The following is a 22,525-nucleotide window of genomic DNA, read 5'->3' on the forward strand; positions in this document are numbered from 1 at the left end:
GTGGGGAATTTTTTAATAGAATTAATTAATGTTAGTTAGCTTCTTTATTCATAAAAAAATGCTTATACTTAATTTGATAGGAATATTATAATTTTAATACACCTTTTAATATATCAATTCAAAATATTCAGTTGTTTGGTTTTTTTTAAATTAATACATTAGTTAATAAATCTTAAGTTATATGTTCTTTTCTTATAATTTTTTAGCGTGTCTTGTAATACCTCAAAAATTTGAATGTTTGATTGTTGAATTTTATTGTAATTAAATCTTTGTATCTCTGGCTATATACTTTATGTATCTGTTTGATTGTTTAAGGCTAGAGGTTCAAGCCATGCTTTAGGAAGTTTTGCTCTTTTATTTTAATTAACTTCTACTCTTGAGTCATTGCCTTAAGTTTAATTCTGTGCGAATTTATGTTAAGAATGAACTTGTTGGTTTAATGGTTAAGCTTTTCTATATCTCTTAGTGCTTGTGTTAAGGAATATTTTTGCTACATGTTAGGATTCTGATCAGTATTTAGATTATAATGTAACGTTCTCCTTTCCCCTCCTTCCCATTTTTTTTCTTCTTTCTATCATTTTTTTTTACTTTTTTTACTTTTTCTTCTTTTTCGCTCTTTTCGTTTGCTCTCTTTCTTTTTTCTGCTTGGTTGCCGCTTAGATTCGTACTTTGTATCTACTTTTCGTTTGCATTAATTTCATGCCTTCGGTTGTTCCATAACTGAAATCGTTAGTGTTGTCACTTTTGTCTTTAGGAGAAGGTCTTGAGTATAACAGTTTCCCTAACATTCTTGATTTGTGAATTGCGGTTTGTACAAAGGTAATTGTGGTGTGGAGTTGGGTTTGTGTCGAAACGCTTTGACAAATTTGGCGCTTTAATCTAGGCGCTTGTTACGAATTATTGCTTAATTGGTCATTGAATGTTCGTTTGAGGTCTTAAGAGTTCTCTTTGTTGATCCTACTTCGAAACTACTTCAAGTGCATATTGAAAACCTGACTTTCTGCAAATTTCAGACACCGAAAAACCTATTTGGAATGCATATCTAAAGGTGATTATGTTATTTTGTCTTGAATGCAATATTTATCAATTAATAATGAGCATGTGTAAATGTTTCATCATGTTTGGTCTGAATTTGATATCTAAAGTCTTTTTTTACTAATGTCTTTGTATTTTGAATTTTGGTAGAGCCACAAAAATGCTAGCATTTGGAGGGTGAGAAGTTTCCCTTACTTTGATGAGCTCACCATGATTTATGGGAAATAAAGAGCTACTGGAAAAGATGCTTAAGTTGTTAATGATATCTTAGACGAGATTAATGAAGTTGAAAATAATGATGAAAGAATGTACGAAGACTTGGATTCTCCAAAAATGATTGACAAGAAATTTGTTACATCAACATATGCAAAATGGGACGAAGTTATCGGTTTTACCAAGTCTAATAAGAAGAAGAAGATCAATGAAACTTGTGATCTTGTTCAAATGGCAAAAGAGCTTGGTGATAGGTTCAAGTCTTCATTGAAACATTTAGGTAGGAACTTCATAACTAAGGCAGTGGTTGCCCAAAAATATGAAATTTTATATGAAGAGTTGTCCAAAAATGAAGGGTTAACCGAAAATGAAGTAATGGTTGCTTCAAGAAAGATTGTCAAAGATGTTGGGGATATACTTATGTTTTTGAATGTTCCAGCTCATCAAAAGCTGGAGTGGATTAAGGGATACCTTAGTGGTGAGTAATTCTACTATTATGGTGTCTATATTATTAAAGACATGGGAAAAAAAAACTATTCTACTAGTTTTTGTTATTAGTATTCAAGTTGTTGAAAAAAATGGATTTTTGGAAGCTTTGAGGCATATTCTCAATTGGTAAATGTGGAGATCTGAATCATAAAATTATGGTTTTATATCCTACCCCATGAAACCTTTATAATGATATATCATAAGCTTAAAATGGTTGAGTGATGAATGAGAAATTGATGCTTAAATTAAGTCACTTGTGAATTATGTTGAGGAAAATAGAAAACTTAATTTCACATTAGTTATATATAAAGTATGGAATATGTTTATATATATGAGTCAACTTATTGGTTATTGAATGACTAAGCTAGTGCTCTTCCTCGCGCACAAGAGGGTGCAAATCCAAACCCGTTGAGGTTGGGGGTGACCTGCATGACATAATATGTCCATATTGGTTTAGGCCTGCAGGGTATTTTTGTAACACCTCTAACCCATATCCATCGTTGGAACAGGGTTAAGGATTATTACTAAATTTTACAGAACAAATACAATTTATTCATGTCAATTACTATTGATATAAGAAAACAATCATATTCAATCATATTGTCCCTTAAATGAACCCTCGAGGCCCAATTTATGCATTTGAAATAAGTCAAGAATAAATCGGGAACTGAGAGAATTTTTCGTAAAATTTCAAAAATTTTCTTAGGTATAAGGGTCACACGCCTGTGTGGCCAACCATACGGCTAAGTGACACGCCCATGTCCCAGGTTGTGTGGGTACTCGATGTGAGGCACACGGCCAGGTTCCAACCCATGTCCATACTCGTGTAACTCTCTGACTTGGGTCACACGGCTAGTTACACGCCCGTGTGCCAGACCGTGTGAAAAATTTAATTTTCCAATTTTAGGTGCAGAGGTCACACGGCCAAGTCACACGCCCATGTGTTAGGTCGTGTGACACACACGGCTGAGATACACGCCCGTGTCTTTGCCCGTGTGAACAAAATAAGGCCATTTCCAAGTATTATTTCTAACTTAAATTTGCCTTGCACCTACATTAACATTTAAATATATTCACCAACCAATTCAAGATATTTAAAACCAAACCAATATCAATCTTATACATGATATATCATAACATGCATTTAAGTATTCAAACTTATCTATATGTATAATCATATATGTTTATCAAAATTCAATCTATCATACCAAGCATATATATATTAAACATGATATAACCTCATACTCAAATATCAAATATACCATTACTAGCCATTCTAATGGCTAGTTACAACCAACCATATACATGCCATCATTGGCCAATTTAACCTATACATGCCATTTTACCAAAATAAGTTACTGTTTATACCAAAACGAGCTGAAGGATAGTGTGATGATGCTCCGACCAATTCCCAACCTTTATGAGCTTCCGAGAACTATAAAATAGAGGAAAATAAACAGAGTAAGCATATAATACTTAGTAAGTTCGTATAATAGAAAATTAACTTACCAATCATGTTCATTTAAATAAACACTCACAGTACGTCCAAATCAATAAAATCAATAGCCTAACCATACATAAATCATCATCAAGCATATTAGTATGTAAATTCATATAATTACCAAGGAATACAGATGAGCTCATCAATATACCATTTCTACATACATGTGTTTATCATTTCAAGTTTCCAAGGAACATGTATATACCATATTTTGCATATCAAATATTATCATGGTATTTCATCTTGAATTCATATTATCCCTTATCGAAAAGATACCCGTTGAATCATTTGAAATCTCATAGATATATGGGCAGTACACACAAAGTGTACTATACGGTAAATCTGTCAACTCATACTCGGGAGTGTTTATAAAGCACATAAACGGGAAGCTTATCCGGGCTAAAATATGAAACTCATAAGAGTCACATTCAGGAAGCTCGTGCGTATAACGGGTAGCTCCAAAGAGCCATTAATTAGGGAGCTCCGGATAGCCATATATCAGAAAGTTCAAGCAAGCCATTTCGGGAAGCTCACAAAGAGCCAATTAACGGAAAACTCACAAAGAGCCTTACAAAGGATGCTCATAAGAGCTAAGGTGTGTCCACAACATATGTAGTACCACAACCTATCAGGACGCTCCGAAGAGCTATAACGAGAAGCTTGCAAGAACCATATAATGGGAAACACAGGAGAGTTAATAACAGGATGCTCTTTCGAGCTATGGTGTGTCTGCAACATATGCAAGACCACAACCAACAGAGGAGCCTTGTATCCAATCGAATTTAATGTATCCAAATGGGATTTTATATATTTATCGAGCATTATCAGGTTTATGATTGATCTCATAAACATAACAATTACACAATTTTAACATTCACATTTATAACATTTAATTCGAACATATAAATGTACACAATTTAGTTACACGAACTTACCTTGACACTTGTTCGTGTATGAAAATCTACTAATCCGAGACTTTTTCTTTTCCTTAATCCAATTCTGTATTTGGTCTTAGAGGTGTGCATGGTGGGCGGCCCGCACCAAGGCCCTTAGAAAAATGGGAGGGTTTGGGTAAAAATATAGGCCCAAAAAATGGGCTTGGACAAAAAACGAGGCCCGTTTAAAAAACGGGCCCGGCCTCGGGTAAGAATTTTTTGGCCCGGGCCCGGCCCGAATATAATATTATATTTTTTTTCCTTTTTTATTTTTAAGTTTAAGTATCTTTACTGTTTTTTTTTTCATTTTCGTTTAGTTCCTCCTGTAGTTCTGTTGCTGCCTTCCTCTTTTTATTCCCATTTCTAAACAAATCCCTAGCTCACCGGTCACCACTACCTCCCCCGATCTAGTTGTCCGTCAGCCACCTCCAACTAGCCTGAAGCTCATTTCATTTCATTTCAAACTTCTTCATTTGATTGCAGTCTCGGTAGCTGATCCGGTAGTCTTTCACTTCTTTATTTCTTGTTTTCTTCAAGGTAAGCTTCTTCTACTTCTTATTCATCTTGCCATATCTCTTACTATAATTTTTTGGTGAAAATCTTGAAGGAAAATAGATCAAATGAAATAAATAATGAACAAAAATGGGTATTATCTAAATCGGAAAAGTTGTTTTCCATGTAATAATGTTGGAGTAAGTAAGACTAAGAAAGAATAATGGAAAGTAAAATAAAAATATATATACATATGCTATTCAACTTTCAAGTCCTTTGGACAAGACACACACAAATGTATTCTTATGTTTGCCAATTGCCAATTTGCCACGGGCCCCTTCTCTTTTCTAAATATTATATCTAATTAAGAATATTTATATTTTAAGAGAATATAAAATATTCGATCTTTAGCATAAGCAATTTTTTGGTATAATTTTCATTTTAATTTTTTATTTTACCTCGATCTACCGCACTTGTTATTACATCTTCAAAGGGCTTAAGCTATATTTCAGAGACAATGGTAAAATCGGATCTGCTTTTACCAATTTTACCCGAATATATGGAATTTTTTTAAAGTTAGTGATGGTTTCATAAATATATTGATTGGGTTAGTGTCCTTAATTCGATTTTTTTAAACTTTGGATTGAGATTAGCTAGATGTGTTTCGTATTTTTTATTGGATGATCTGTGTTTCTTATTGTAATTATTTTGATTTAGTTGATTTTAGGCTCTCTTTTTTTGTGTTTTATAATTTCTTGATCTGTTTTTTGGTTGGACTGAACTAATTGGTTGGGGTTTCAATGACTTTTTAATTATTTCCAAACTATAGTTGATTTTGTTAGGCTTGTGGTAGATATTTAAATAAGATGAAGCCATTTGGTCTCAATTATAAATTGTATCATAATTATTAGATATTTTAGTATGAAAATTAATAATCTTTTGGTTTATTTGGATTTCGGACTTGAATTTTTATGACTATGGCTAGTTCGAACAGTCCTATACATGTGGACGATGGGTTTAATGAGTATGAAAGTCTTGCCAAACGTCAAAAGTCTACCACTTCAAAGGTGTGGGATGAAATGACAAAGTTTGAATGCGAGAACAAAAATGAATTGAAGGCACAATGTAATCTTTGTAAGACTATCTTCTCTCGCTAAATCTTCTAGTGGAACCTCTCATTTAAGACGTCATCTAAATAGTTGTTTGAAAAAAGTTAATAAGGACATCAGTCAATACACCATAGCCACTCAACCATCATTAGGAGGTGTTCCATTTATAAAAAATTACAAGTTTGATGCTGATGAGTGTCGTAAAGCTGTTTCTACTTTTCTTGTGTGTGGCAAACATTCATTTAGGACAGTTGAAGAACCGGGATTTAGATACATGATGAGTATTGCTAGTCCTAATTTTAAGAATATAAGTAGATATACAGCTGCTAGGGATGTCCTAATGTATTATACAAAAGAGAGAGATCGTGTTAAAGAAGAGTTGGCTAGGCGCTGGTTTAATTTGTCTAACCTCGATAATTGGAACTCGGAGCATACTAATGATGAATATATTTGCATTATCGCTCATTGGGTTGTGAAAATTGGAAGCTACAAAAGAGAATCATAAGGTTTAGAGCTTTATTTCCTCCGTATGATGGTTTGAACATAGCGGATGAACTTGTTTTATGTTTATCTCAATGGGGTATAGATAAGAAAATTTTAGCATCACTTTGGATAATGCTTCTTATAATGATGTTATGGTTTCTTGTCTTAAAAATCGTTTTAAATATGAACCGAGCTATTTTGTGTAATGGTGCTTTTTTTCAAGTTAGATGTTGTGCACATATATTGAATCTTATAGTTAAAGCTGGTTTGGAACTTGCTGATGATGTTGTTGCTAAGATTCAAAATGGAATTAAGTACATAAAAAAGTCGGGAACTCGTAGGAAAAGATTTTATGATGTGGCCGACAAAAGTTTTCATTTGAATGTGACCAAAAAGTTGCGTCAAGATGTCTGTGTGAGATGGAATTCTACTTATTTGATGCTTGAATCTTCTCTTTACTATAAAGATATGCTAGATTATTGGGGCCAACGGGATAAAGATTATCAATTATTTGCACTTTCTAACGAGGAGTGGAGAAATGTTGCTATTCTTTGCAAATTTTTGAAAGTCTTTTATGATGTGACTTGTGTTTTTTCTGGTTCTAATTATCCAACGGCTAATCTTTATTTTAGAGGTGTTTGGAAGGTTCACAAGGTCTTGCTTGATACAGTTAAAGGTCCTTATTCATTTTTAACTCCAATGGTTAAGCAAATGCAAGAGAAATTTAATAAATATTGAATGAGTATTCATTGATATTGTCATGTGCGGCAATTTTAGATCCTCGTTACAAGTTGAATTATATGCAGTATTGCTTTACTACAATATATGGTATTCATGCTTCAGATTTTGTTGAAACCAATCTTAGCAATCTTAGACTCTTGTTTGACGAGTATGTTAAGAAATCCAAATCCACATCTTCCTCTTTGGCTGGGAGTTCTAATGTTTCGGATAAAAATCCTGTTGATTCTAGTTTGGGTGAACACAATGTTAATAATGTTGATTTTGGAGGAGATTTTGATGAGAGTGATGATTATAAACGATATTTAAATGAATCTAGCACTAGGAGTGAAAAGTCACAGTTGGACATTTATTTGGAAGAACCGGAGCTTGAGTTGAATAGTCAAATAGATGTTTTGGATTATTGGAGTAAAAGTTCAGTTCGGTATAATGAGCTTTCATTATTGGCTCGTGATCTTTTGGCAATTCCAATATCAATTGTAGCTTCGAATCGGCTTTTAGTATGGGTAAGAAAGTTATCACACCTTTGAGGAGTTCACTTAAGCCAAAAACGGTTCAAGCCGTTGTTTGCTTGGATGATTGGATGCGAGCTAAGGGATTTTCAATGTAATTATTATTCTCGTTTTATTGTTGTAATTTTATATTATTTTTATCAATTTGATTATCTAATTATTTATTCTTATTTTATGTTAGAAATTGGTTGCAAGAACGATGAGGATGATGAGGATGACGAGGACGATGAGGACGATGTTTCTTCGATTGCTTTTTAGGTTACCTTCATTTCTAATTGTTGACAATTTAATTTAGCTTACAATTATATTTTGTTATAAAATTAAATATGTTATTTGGTTAATGTATAAATATTTTGGTTGGTTGATTATATTTTGCAAGTTTTTGGTGTTGTTGGTGATGCTGTTTTTTGTGCTGTTTTGTTGCTGTTTTGGTGCTGTTTTGATGGTATTTTTGTGCTGTTTTGATGGTATTTTGGTGTTGTTTTGATGCTGTTTTGGTGCTATTTTACTGCTACTTTTTGTCGTGTTTTATTGTTCTTTTATAACTATTTATTATGTTATATGTTGTCGTTTATAATATTATTTTGATATTATAAAACTTTTGTTTTGTTATTAATTTGGTTATTATTTTAGTACTAATTTGTTTCAATTTTAATATAACTACTTTTTATTGTATTTTTAATTTATGTATTATTTTAAGAATTGTTTGTCTTGTTTTTTATTTGTTTTAATATTTATTTTTATGTTTTAAATGTATTTGAATTATTATTTTTAAAGTTTTTATTTTATAAAAAATAAAAAAATCCGGCCGAGCCGGGCGGGCTTGGACAAAATTCAGGCCCATATTTCGGGCGGGGCCCGGCCTAAATTATTTTATGGGCCCGGCCCGAACCCGGCCCAGCCCGGCCCGAGCCCGACCCAGCCCGGCCCATGCACACCTCTATTTGGTCTTTCTAGATCCAATTAAGCTTGCTTGAATTTCTCTCTCTTAGTTAGGGTTTCCATAGAAAAATTTAGGGAAGATGATATAAAATGATGATATTTTCTATTGAATTAAAATATCATCTTTTATTATTTCCTCTTTCTAATTTAGTCCTTTTCTTTTCTTAAATTTCCATGGATGAATCATCATAAATATCTACTAACTACATTTAATGGTCTAATTGCCATATAATGACCTCAAATTTTGAATTCTATAGCTATTGTCTACCTATAGCTACTAGAATTCAACTTTTGCATTTTATGCAATTTGGTCCTTTCCTCCTAATTAAATATAAAATCGGTAAATTTCTCTTATCAAAATTTTCATATGTCTTTCCTATCATAATGCAGATCATGCAATTTTGATCAAGTTTTATTTCTATTTTCTATTTTTCATATTATATATATTGTTCGGTTCAATCTTGTGATTTAAATCAATATTTTATATTATTGTTTATTTCACTAACGTATTTGCAAGACAAGTTTAATATGTATAGTTTATTATTATACTAAAAGCCATCTTAGTGGCATAAATACTTGATTTTGTTATTGGTTATAATATGTTTAATCTTAAAATATTAGAATCCAAGTATTGATATGGATGATTTTAGGATATATTTAGTAGATGTGGTTTTTTTTCTAAACTTAGTATATTTATTTTTCTAGACTATATGTTTATTTATGGTTTGGTTCTTTTAAAGAAAAATCAAAATAAAATAAATTGTACAATTCATAAAAAGTTATTGTCATATTCTTGTGTGATTTCTTTTTTTTAGAAAAAATAAGATTATGAAAATCTGATAAAACCAAAAGAAAAAGTGACAACAAGAATAAAAAAAAAACAAAGCATTCTTAATCAAATTATTTACTTTTTCTGTTAAAATTTATTTACCTTTTTTAGTAAATAGTAAAACGATTTTTCTAAAAATTATTTTGAATGGTAAAAATAATCAAGTTAATATTTTAACAGCCTAATCTTTTGTCAATGGCAAAATTGATATTTTATAGAATAACACGTACATTTTACTTAGCACTTTAACCAAACAAAGTAATATATGTTTATTACATGATTAGTAATCTATCTACCAAATGATGGGCTATTTATTCATCATGTTAGTACACTAATTTTTTTTCTCATGTTAAAACATATGTATTAAATAACCAAACGAGGCGTTAATGAATTAAAGTAGGTATATTTATAAGTTTTTTTAACCTTCCATCCACATTTCTTTAGGTCAGAACAATTAAAAATTATGTTTGCAACACTCATTGCAATAAAACGGTAAAAGTATTATAAAGGTTTTAGTATTAATTAAAAATTAGGTTGTATTTTATCTCTTTTACTTAAAAAATAAGTAAATTAATCACTATACGTTAAATTAAAGATCAAATCAATCAATTTCTATTAAAACTATTACATCTAAATAAATATATTCAAATAACATAACTTTTAAAAGGCTTAAAATAATAGAGATGTAACTTTTATAAATAATTTGGTGCCAAAGGATATGTCACCCGATACATGCAACATATATTTTTATATGTAACCATTAACCGTTTGTGACTGTCCATATTCAAACTGAATCCTCCCATTAAAAATGCTATATGTCTTACCATTACACCTAATCACTAGTTTCTCTTGTATATTTTCTAACAAAATTTGGTTAATAAAAATAAGATTATGGGTGGTAATTTTCCATTTTGGAATCCTATTTTCATGTTTAAATAAAGAAAATATGAATATATAACATTATCAATAACCAAAATGTGTTAATATTGAGTAACCTCAATATCACTATTTCTTAACTGTATGGAATTTGTGACCATTTTTATAGTAGGTACAAGATTCATAACAATTTTATGTATTATTAATGATATTAATTCATTTTAATTAACTAAAAAACATTAATGAATAAAATTTTAATCAATTAATTATTATAAGTGATTTTGTTCTTATTTAAGGGTGAGAAGGAACCATGCTTAATTCTAGATATCAAGGATGTTAGCTAAATAGAGTTTTGGGCCTTTTTTAACTTATTTGGGCACAAATTGAGGATTGGATAGTCAAATCTTCTAATTGTAGTATTTGATAAATGGAGGTTTGTAAGAGCTTGTCGAGTTAAAACCTCTAAAATAAAAAAACGTTGAGAAGGACAACTTTCTTCAACAACTAATTGTATATGAGATATGTGGAATGACATATTTGACTATGTTTGTTAAAAAAATTACTCTCTATGCAACATGCTCTCAAACCTTATAGGGGTTTCAAGATATCAGTAGCCTTCATTCGCTAATTTTCACTTTCATCTCCAAAGTTCAAAATAAATCTCAAAAAAAAAAAAATCCACCATGAATCTACAAAAATCAACATTGTCGCAAGAAATTTTCAATCGAGCCCATTCATCTTGAATATTTATGTACTCTTAATTTATTTTCAATTTACTTGTGTAAGATGTTTTCCTATGCAACTTTTTATTAATTGAAATATGCTACTTGACAAATTTATTTAGAATGTGACATAATTATCACTAAAAATATAGTTTACAATTATATTTAACAATTTTCACAATGTTAATATTTGCAAATAAAGAACTTAAGAAATTTATTTATTTAAAATTTTAAAATATACACTAATTAATTTTCATAATAGATGTTTTAATTTCTTAGTAGTAATGTTTTATAATTTCACTCAATAAAGACTAAAATATTATAAACAAATAAATATTTAATAATAAAATATATCATGCCCTTATTTGTCATTTTACATATATCAACTTTCAACTAAGTTTTATCAAACACTTTTAATTAAACAGTTAATAAAATTAGTTGGTCAAATCAGTTAATTAAACCAGTAACTGCAATAAACTTTGTATATTAATGTCTTAAATTTTTATATTTTTATAGTTATTTCACATTCACTTCATTTTAAGGATAATTAAATAAAATGTATTTAATCCAATCAAATATAAAAGAATGTTATGTAATCTTACAAGAATCAAATGCTTATAATCATTTTTAATACCGAAAAATAAAAATTAAAGAGAAAGGAGAAAAGGGTGAGCAACCCACTGTAAAGATAAAAGAAAGATGAGACTTGAGAGAGACAAAAAGGGGAAGAAGAAGAAGAGTTTATAAATGGAAAATGAGTAATTAATCTCATGATCTAAAGCTGAATATTTGGCAAAAAAAAAAAAAAAGTTTTTCGCGGTGATTTTGAGGTATACAAGGAAGAGCCTAGAGATTTGTAAGTGGAAACAAATTTAATGCAGAAGATAAGAGAGAAAAAAATGGAGAAGGTGACAGATGTTAACGAATAAATATTTTGCAGCTTTGCATGACAAACACGTTTTGATTTCCATTTTTGAAATTTACTCATTGATGATCACATGATGATAAAACAAAGTAAGTATTTCAATGGTGGAAGAAGGGAAAATGACTTGATAAAATTCCTAGCTAAGATGTTGCAGTTTTTGAGCTGAAACGGAAAGATTAATTATTAACAAAAACTAGGTGTTAGAGAAGATGTTTTATAGTTTTGAGCAATGGCTCATTCACAACAAATATAAAAATTAAAAACCCTAATCATGATTTTTTTTGTCCCATTATAATAATCATAATGGTTGTTAGGGTTTCTTACCAAGGGTGTTCTTGTTATTGTGCATCCAGACTTTAAGAACATGCCTTTTAACACCAGTTTCTTCACAAAATTGTTGTATGGCAGCTTCATCATGTTTTTGAATCCTCCACCCCAGTTTTTCAGCGAAATCAAGCATTTTTTCTTTTTGTTCGGCTGTGAATTTTGTTCTGAATCTCTTCTTTGATCCTCCGCCACCGCCACTGCTACTGGGATTCGAGACGTCTTCTTCTTCTCTACTGTCCCCGCCGCCACCTGACGCTGCCGGCAACGCTAATGGCCTGTGCTGTGAAGGTGGCGTGAGGTGGAGATATCCGGCTGGTGGCGGTGCCCGATAGTAAGGCGAGAATTGGGGGTACTGCTGGTGGTGGTGGTGGTGGTAGTGAGGGTTATAGTTATAAACATTACTTTCCCCCTCGGTTTCCTTACGATGAAAATTCCTATGGCAGTTACAGGCGGCGCATTTCAAGGCCTCGACGGTCCCTTCATCACCCGCCGCTATGAACTCGTAGCAACCATCCACCGCGTGGCCGCCGATACTCACGGCGTGGTTCTTCAGACACTCTCGATACCTTACCGTGGTGGACCCCACTTTTCTCGCGAAGCCATCACCACCGCCGGTGGTGGTAGGTCCCGGTTTCGACCAAGTTTCCGATAAGGTACCCAGTGAGTCGTAGCCTGGTGGAACAGCCATACCCATTTCTTCTTCTTGGTCATCATGTTCATCAAAATCCATTTTTTTTCACTGCCCTCTCTTTTGACTTTCTTGTTTTGTTGATTGGGGGGGGGGGGGGGAGATTTTACATGGCAGACCGAGTTAACTCAGCAGATCCACCATGAACAATAATTGAAAAAAGAAGCGAGTTTAGATAATATAAAACAAAGGGCTTTGGAGAATAAAAATTATGGGTTTTAGCTGAGAAGAGAAGATAAGAGCAGGGAAGAGAGTGTGGCCATGAATTCCCTAACCTGCAAAAGTGTCTTAGTAGAAAGGTTTTCATGTGCTTTCCATTTTCCGAAACCAAATAAGCAATTTATTTACCTAATTCCAATTTCCACCTGATTCACGTTACCATTTCTAATGTTTTAGTCCACTTTTATCATTTAAATTTATTAATTTTGTCCATTTTAATATCTAAATTTAAAAATATAAAAATTTGATGATAACATATTTAAGTTATTAATTTCTAAATAATATTATGGTACAATATTATAGTGTCATATTCAATGTTTTAGTAATAAGATAAGTAGTTGACCATGTCAAACTATTGATTTTATTCAATAAATTTGATCGGTTCGACCGTTAAACCAATAATAAATAAATAAATAAAATTTTATAAACATCTAAAAAATAAAAAATAAAAAATAAAAAATTATATAAAATTTCAAGTAATGATGTGACATAATTTTAGAGTGTCATATTCAGTATTTCAATAACTAGACCAATCGTTGAACATGTTAGACCACTGATTCCTAATTCAACTAGTCTGATCGGATCGACTGTTAAACCAATAATAATTAATTAATTAGTTAAGATTTTATAAAATCTAAAAACTTAAAAATATATATTCATATGTGAGGAATATCAATAACTAATGTTACAAAAAAGACAAAAATTAAAATAGGAAAAATAATAATTATTAACAAAAGTTAGTTTATTTTTGTTGATTGGATCTTAGTTCGATTGGCATAAGTATTATTATCAATACAAGAGGACGTGAGTTTAGGTGCGTTAAAGTTAATTATTTTCCTATTAATGAGTTGAAGAGGGATTATGTGCTAACGCAGATTTGTGTTTGCTTTTCCCATTAATATCTTTCTCAAAGTTTGAGCATAGTGTTTTTTTTCAAAGTTTGAAGCGATATTCAAACCCTTGAGAATATATCTTTATCATTATACTCGATACTTATTTATTACACTTTGTTATATTCGAAGGAAAATAGAATGTTATTATCGAAAGAAAATTAAGTTGGTATTAAAATTTATATCCTTTTAACATACTAATTAAATATGAAAATTGCTTTCTCTCCAACTAAATTACATGATAATTTCTTGTATTTTTTTTGGAGGATGTATGCAGGTAAAAGATGTAACACCCCCTACCCGTATCTGTCGCCGGAATAGAGTACGAGACATTACCGAGAAGCACGAAACACTTACAGATAATTTAAATACATTTTCATAACAATTTGTTTCGATTTCATACTATTTCATATTTAAGCTTTATTCACTAAAGTATTTGAAATATCATCTTTATGCAAATAGCACACATGAGATACGTAATTCTATAATTATGAATGAACACATTTATTAAACATATTCCATGTTTTTATATATATATATCATAGTTTCATATTTCCATGTATCAATTACCATCACTTCCTCGTATTTCAGACAAATACGTGTAACAATTCATAAATATGCAATTCATTAACTCTTCCTACCAATTACGATTTAAATTGCCAAATCACTTATTCAGCCCAATTTCAATATTCACTAAAATTTATCATATAAATTTTGATGTACGTATTCATCAATAAATTCCATGTACAAATATCATCATCTTATATTTCCACATACATTTGCTTTCCACATTTATGAATTCAAATAGCATATACAATACATACCAATGTATTTCAAGTACGTTTTCATGATATTTCATTTCGAACTCAGATTATTTCATACTAGAAGTTTTCTCATTAACCCATTTGGAATACCAATTCATACGGATAATACACTCAAGGCGTAGAAATATATAATCACAAATGAATCCATCCATCAACCAAGTTTTATGCTCATGTCTCATCAACTCGTATTTCTTTATGTCACATAATTCCATCATATCCCAGATATGGTCTTATACAGTAGCATATATCACACCGATACCATATCCCAGATATGGTCTTATACAGAAATCGCTTGTCACTTGTCACTTGTCACTTGTAGCCAAAGCTACCACTATTCACTGATTAGGTAGCTGGTGCTACCATTTTTCACTGATCAGGTAGCCGGAGCTACCACTTTTCACTGATCAAGTAGCCGAAGCTACCACTTTTCACTGATTAGGTAGCAGAAGCTACCACTTTTCACTGATCAGGTAGCTGAAACTACCACTTTTCAGTTGTCATTTGCCATTGATCAGATAAGTGTAGCCGAAGCTATCACTTATCACTTTCACTTGTCCTTAATCAGATAAGTGTAGCTGAAGTTATTACTTATCACTTTCATTTGTCCTTGATCAGATAAGTGTAGCCGCAGCTATCACTTATCACTTGTTTCCATGGTCCAACCATGGTCTTTTCCTTCAATTCATCTTGTCACTGAACTGAAATGCTCAATTTGATCATTTATTCAATTTTCATGCTTTTACATTATTCACGATTTTATCATCAATACATATGAAATAACTCATCATAAAATTCATAAAATTAACAAATAATCACTAAAATTTAGCTATATAAATTCACAAGTTCAATTTTTGTATTATAACGATAATCATAATTTTATAATAAATATTCCAAATAAAACATTATATCATTTCTAATCCAACAATCATCGATTATAACCGGGCATGTGATCAATTTATACACGAGTCATTCATATATATGTATATTTTTCCTCCTCCTCCTCTCCATCCACATCCTTAGTATAAACAACACACCAGCAAGTAACATTATCCATAATTTTCATTATCTACTTATGTGAATATTCAAGCTATCCATCTGTGTCATAGTCACTAAATTATTTTTATCTTGAGCTATAGAACTCCAAATTAAGATCCGCTAATTTTTTCTAAAACTAGACTCATATACCTTCTTACTATAAAAATTTCATAATTTTTGGTTGGGCCAATTAATACAGTTTATTTATTGAAGTCTCCCCTGTTCTGCTGTCTGACAGTTCCGACCTTTCTTCACTAAAAATTAATTATCTTCTTGTACAGGATTCGAATGATGTTCTCGTTTGTTTTTCTTGAAAATAGACTCATTCAGGATTCTAAACATATAAATTTAAGCCCCTAATTATTTTATCCAATTTTTTATGATTTTCCAAATTCAGAACAGGGGAACTCGAAATCATTCTGACCTTGTCTCACAAAAGTTATTGTATCTGATGATTTACAATTTCATTGCTTACATAATTTCTTTTATAAGAAACTAGACTCAATAAGCTTTAATTTAATATTTTATTCATCCTCTAATTGGATTTCTATAATTTTTAGTGATTTTTCAAAGTTAGACTACTGCTGCTGTCTAAAACAGTTTTAGTGCAAAATTTTTATTTCCATTTTGCCCCAAATTTCACAATTCATACAATTCAGTCATTGCTCAATTAACCCCTCAATTAAGATAATTTTCTCAATTAACACTTTTTCTAGACATTATAAGTTATTTCATAATTATTGAAATTCAGAATTTCCATATGAAACTTTAACTTCAAACTCTTTTACAATTAGGTCCCAAACATTCACTTTCTATTCAATTCTTTCAATAAAATTAGCATATAAATAATTTAAAGCTCCAATTCCATGCCAAATCATCATATACTTCCAGCACATATTCATAACAACTTTCAATTTCTTTCATAGAATAAAAAACTAATGAATTCAACAAGTGGACCTAGTTGTAAAAGTCACAAAAATATAAAAATTTCAAGGAGAAAGCAAGAATTAAACTTACATGAAGCTATAGTATGAAAACCAGCTTGAACCCTCCTCCATGGCTATTTTTCAGCTGATGAATATGAAGAGAAATGAAGAGAATTCTCGATATTCCAATTTAGTCCTTTTTATTTAATTAACCACCCAAACGTAAAAATTTTCTGACTAAATTTTAATACTACCTCACCAACACTCCATAAATATTTCTAAAAATATTTATGGCTCGATTTATGAAGTTGAGGTCTCGATACCTCATTCTAGACCATATTTACCTAATTAATTCTTTTAAATCACCAAATTCACTAATTCAAAAATGCTTTTATATTCGCATTTGACTCATAGGTATTAATTTATTAAATTTTTAACTCACCCGTCGAATTTGTTGATCTCAAATCTCTATTCCCGATACCACTGAAAATTAGGCTGTTACAAAAGAACTCTTCTAAAAATATTATGGAGGCTATTGTATTAAGAGTCAGATTATATTTTTCAAACTCTTTTAAAAAATGAGTAAATTTAACATCTGTATGTTAGATTAAAGAGTAAATCGATTATTTTTATTAAAAATTAGTGTGGGTAACAGAATAACTAGACGGTGACATGTAGTATGTCACATATATCTCATACTAACGTAAGTATATTAATTTTAACAATAAAATGAATGAAATTTTACTATAAAAATAATTTATTTATTTTTAAAATATTAAGATAAAATGCAATCATCCAATGTTAGCTGGTTGAGGATTAGACATTGTTTAAGTGTTTTTAATTAAGCTATTCAATGAATAAACACATCTAATCACAAATATTCCTTGTTCAATGTTTATGGATTTCAATAATAGTTAATTATTTAATGACTTGAAAATTGGTGTGACTTCTTTATTTTTCTATTTTATTGTATGATATGTATACATATACACGTGACACCTTTTTAAAGATGAAGAGATACGATTTCTATGAGTTAAATTATATTTATATCGATTGAGTTAATTTTAAAGTTCGGTTCGAAAAGTGAAATAGTTTAAATAAAAATAAAAATTTAAAAAATAAGTTTGGATAACAAAAGGAAAGACCTATTTAGAAAACAGGCCTTGTCTCGAGTAAGCATTTTTCACCCGAGCTCGGCTCAAATTTACAAAAAAAAAAATATTGTTGTTTTGCCATTGTTTTGCTGTCATTTTAATATTATATTACTATTATTTTGTTATTATCGTTTGAATATTGTATACCTATTGTTTTATTGTTAATTTTACTACTATTGTAGAGGTATTTGCTTGTTAAGTTATACCTGTTTTAGCGTTATTTAAGTATAAATTTTTTAATTTATTTTCAATTTATTGGAATACATTTGATGTATTATATTTGTTAAATTTATTTTATATAAAAAAATCTAACACAGGTGAGTTTAGTCGAGCTCAGGTTTTAACTTTTTACCTGAATCAGACTTCAACAAAATTTTAAACTCATTTTTCAAACTGAGCCTAACCCGAACCTAGCAAACAACCCTGTAACTTTATTACGGCCCAACCTCACCCACCATCATCTCTAATTATGTTAAATATACATAATTAAAACCATAATTAATATTAAAGGAATAAGGAGTGGGAGTTTAATATATAATATTATTATTTAAGATTGACGAGAGAGAGATGGGTACCCAAAAGGGAGACAGCTGCTTCAACATTGGGTAGCAGATCAGCTTAAAATTTAGTACTTGGATTTTACACTGTATAATTAATTAATTGATGGCTATGGCTATGGACATAAAATGTCCACAGGTGCCCAAGTGCAACCCATCTCCCTCAGCTACATGTAAGGTTATTTTTTTAATATTTTATTTTTATTTCATTGTCCATATTTAAAATTTATGGTTTCTTTATTCGAATATGCATTCTCTCTTTAAAAGTGCAATATATTTTACTTTTACACTCAATGTTTATTAGTTCAGTTATATATAACATTGATATATAATACCTTTTCTTTTTCTATTCAAAGAGTTTTACACGACATCAACAAGTGGTTGAAAAAAGTGGATGTGAATTTCTTCTTATGTATTTGGATCAAGTTTGAATATTGAAGTCATCATTGTTGGGAGGTCTTTTCTTGAATAATACCCTCAACCTGAACAGGATTGGTCTTAGACCATAAAACGAATAAAGACAATTGTAATTATACTTCAAAAAAAAGAGTTTCAAGCGAAGTTAAAACCACCATTGACCATTTCCAATGCATTAAATCTTTCTCTTCTTCTTCTTTTTTATTTTTTTTTTAGTTGAGGAAATTTTTAGTCAGGTGTCATTCTGAACTTATCGTAGGTCAAGTTAAGATTACCATAGTAAAAATGATGACATCGTATTTATATCATAATTATTTTTCTCTAATTAATTTAAATTAATTAAGAGATAATTAATAAGAAATTATAAATGATTATTTTTCACTAATTAATTAAATTAATATAAAATAAATAATAAATAAAAGAGTTTAAATTATTGTAGAACACTCAATGAAATAAATTAAATTCTACAAGAACTATCTTTTATCCAAGTAACCGCTCTATAAAAAAGGGCTACCTCCAAGCCTTTTTACATATTCACAAGTTCAAGAAGTTTAGAGGACCTTTGTAGAAATCTCTAAAGAAACTAAAGAACTTGAAGAAACTATGATGAACACCATACCCGTTCTGAAGAAAAGCTAGTTCAACTGAAGAAAGGAGGTCCAAACCCATTTCAAAAGTAAAGTCAACATGACACTTGAAACAACTCGCATCCATCTAAAATCAAATCTAAACAACCTTTGGATCGAAGCCTAACTAAAAAAAAATCAAAAGAATTTTTCATTATTGAAAATGTCCAGAGATTATAACACTTTCAAAGTTTCAATAAAATTTGTCTTCTAAATTATTATTTTTAAATAATCTAATAACAAGTTCTGATCATATCTGTTCTTTTTTGACACAATGCTTAAAATTACCCATTGCCTCTCCCCAACCCATAAATAGGAGGATAATGCACTTCAGCGCACTTAAACTCACGTCCTCCTACATTGACAATAATAAATTCAACCGGCTAGTTAAAGTTTTATTATTATTATTATCATTTATTAGGTCTACTATAAGAGATATATATGCATGAACTTTGTTCTTTTTTATGGACTATATATATGTGCATGAACTAATCTTGAATACATTTCAAATTAATTTTGAGAAGCAATGATAAAAAACGTGAAGAATATCAATGAAAAATCACACCACGTTGTTGTCAAGCAAATTAGCATTTGAAAACAGGCAATAGTTATGGAGATATAATTTTTAATTCTTGGTTTGTTTGCTCATGTCCTAAGTGCATGCATGAAACCAAAATAATATTATAAGGCTAAATTTTGTTGATTTATTATATTATTATTTAAGAGTAGACTTTGGAACCTTGGGACTTGAAGAATTCAAGAAATGTTGGGTAAGCTTTTTTTTTTTTTTAAAAAAGTTAAAAATACATTTATATAGTTGATTGAGTCTTAGCTCGATCGATATTGGTATTGTTGTCAATGCAGAAAGATGTGGGTTCGAGTGCGCTGAAGCGCGTTATCCTAGGGATGAATATTCGATAGAGTCGAGTCGAGTCAAAAAAATTCGAGTTAGTCAAGTTGACGAATCATATTTTAGCAACTGAACTCAATTTGATTTTTTTTTTCAAATCGAATTGAATCAAGTGAAAAAATTTCGAGTTAAGTCTAGTCGAGTTAACAAATCATATTATTTATACTCAATGTTGCGTTTACATGGACCGATTATTTAACTAGTAGACGAAGTAAAAGATTATTTAACTACATAAACAATATAATTATTTTACATTTCAACTTAATAAGAAAATATTTATCAAAATAACGTAATTTTGCCTTTTAACTTAATAGTTTTGACTTTTAACTTTAGAAAAGGTAAACATTTATCAAAACGACGTAGTTTTGCCTTTTCTTATTTAGATTTTTAGATAACTTGAATTGTGTAATTCATGTTCGAGTTAAACTAAAAAACTTAATTTTTTATTCGAGTTGATCTGAATAACTTGATTAACTCAAATAACTCGAACTATTTAATTCAAAATTTAAATTTTTTATAGAGTTTTTTGAATCGAATTAGATTTTGCTCACCCCTAAATTATTCTCCTATTTATGAGTTGGGGAGGGACTATGAATAGTTCCAGACATTGTCTAAAAATCAAAACCTATGGAGATTATTAAAAAATAATTTTATATATTTTAAAAATTTAAAATTCAATCTTCTTATTTTTTAATTTAAAATTTTATTTTGATCATTGTTTTTGTTAGTAATTTCTATTAAAATTTGTTGACTTAAAATATTTATTTTCCATTAATCATATGATACGTAGGGATGTAATTGAGACATGGGTGCTCAAGTTTGACTCGAAAAAATTTAAATTGGATTCAGTGATTATCGAGCTAAACTCAAGCTAAAGCTATTGATCAAATCTAATTTGAGCTTCATAATAATTTACTTGAATGGTTAACAAATCTTATCCAGCTTTTCAATTTTTTAAATTATTAAATTACATTATTATCCTTAATATATATTATTAATCTTAAGCTTAATTATCAAGTCGAACTCGAGTTTAAAAATAAGCGTTCGATCAAGCTCAAGCCGAGTATTGAGCTCTAAATTTTGAGTCAAGCTTGAACTTGACAATATTTGAGCTTGACTCGGCTTGATTATACCCAACATGAGGATAATTTACTCAACATGTAAAATTAACAAATTTTAATAAAAATAATTTACGATTTAAATAATTGAATTTGAATTTTATTGAAACAATTAAAAGACATAATTTCTAACTTTTAAAATGAAAAAAAATCTCAAATTTTCGTCAAAATACAAGGACTAACTTTTCATTTTTCTGATAAATTTTATTTTAGAAAATGATTTTATGGGGTGGATTGACATGAGTATATTATATGATTTTTGAATGACAAAAGAGATCCTTTTTACTTATGAATTAAAATTAAAGAGATAATGTAGGTGGGAAAAGATAGGGACATAACAAAACAGTCCAAAAATTGAATAAAAATATTCCACACAAATGTCAGCAGGTGGTATGGTGAGTGTCATGTGATACCATCCAATATCCAATGTCCATCATCAACCATCATTGTACCAACTTAATATGTTTTATTTTGTTACACTAATATATTATATATAAAAATCAATATCAATATCATCTAGATTTTGAAATATATTGATAAAATTGTACTTTCATTCCTTAAAATAATAAAAATAATTTAATTTTTAAAAATTATAAAGATGTTTGCTATTAAAATGATGAAATTATATTTTACTATCGTAAAAATTACAATTTAATTTCAGTCTCCTAAAAAAAATTTCTAACTTTACTCCTATATTTTTCGTCAATTGTACATAAATATGATTGACATAATAATAAATTTAGCCATCAATTTTATATATTTTATATAAATAATATGAGATAAATTTATTTAATTAAGACCAAATTAATAAAATATATAAATATTACAGACGAAATTTATTAAATTAAAATTAAATTAATAAAATATACAAATTTTGAAAATTAAATTTAATATTATACTGATAAAAAATACATATAATTAATAAAAATTTTAATTGATTATCTTGATTCACTCACTTTCAAAATTAATAAAAATTAAATCCTTTGAAGGGGTGGATGTGGTGTTTTTACGTACAATAATTAGTTTTGTATTT

General features: G+C 29.6%; 2 protein-coding genes across 2 annotated transcripts; one reads left to right on the top strand and one right to left on the bottom strand.

The window, feature by feature from the left end:
- Positions 1-5,642: 5,642 nt before the first annotated feature.
- Positions 5,643-7,765, top strand: LOC128293841 (zinc finger BED domain-containing protein RICESLEEPER 2-like). Its single transcript, XM_053029394.1, has 4 exons — positions 5,643-5,790; positions 6,514-6,933; positions 7,035-7,501; positions 7,703-7,765. Exons 1-4 carry the CDS (start codon positions 5,643-5,645, stop codon positions 7,763-7,765), a joined length of 1,098 nt encoding a protein of 365 aa, XP_052885354.1.
- A 4,069-nt stretch (positions 7,766-11,834) lies between these two features.
- LOC108484670 (zinc-finger homeodomain protein 2-like) lies at positions 11,835-13,193 on the bottom strand. Its single transcript, XM_017788544.2, has one exon. The coding sequence runs from the start codon at positions 12,856-12,858 to the stop codon at positions 12,112-12,114; it is 747 nt and encodes a 248-aa protein (XP_017644033.1). The 5' UTR covers positions 12,859-13,193; the 3' UTR covers positions 11,835-12,111.
- Positions 13,194-22,525: the final 9,332 nt, after the last annotated feature.

This window comes from Gossypium arboreum, chromosome 6, assembly GCF_025698485.1.
Source record: "Gossypium arboreum isolate Shixiya-1 chromosome 6, ASM2569848v2, whole genome shotgun sequence".
Classification (NCBI taxonomy): Eukaryota; Viridiplantae; Streptophyta; class Magnoliopsida; order Malvales; family Malvaceae; genus Gossypium; species Gossypium arboreum.

Coding starts and splice junctions, on each gene's coding strand:
- LOC128293841 (XM_053029394.1), top strand. CDS start 5,643: ATGGCTAGTTCGAACAGTCCTATACATGTGGACGATGGGTTTAATGAG. Junction 5,791..6,513: donor AAATGAATTGAAGGCACAAT/GTAATCTTTGTA, acceptor TGAATCTTATAG/TTAAAGCTGGTTTGGAACTT. Junction 7,502..7,702: donor CGAATCGGCTTTTAGTATGG/GTAAGAAAGTTA, acceptor ATTGGTTGCAAG/AACGATGAGGATGATGAGGA.
- LOC108484670 (XM_017788544.2), bottom strand. CDS start 12,858: ATGGATTTTGATGAACATGATGACCAAGAAGAAGAAATGGGTATGGCT.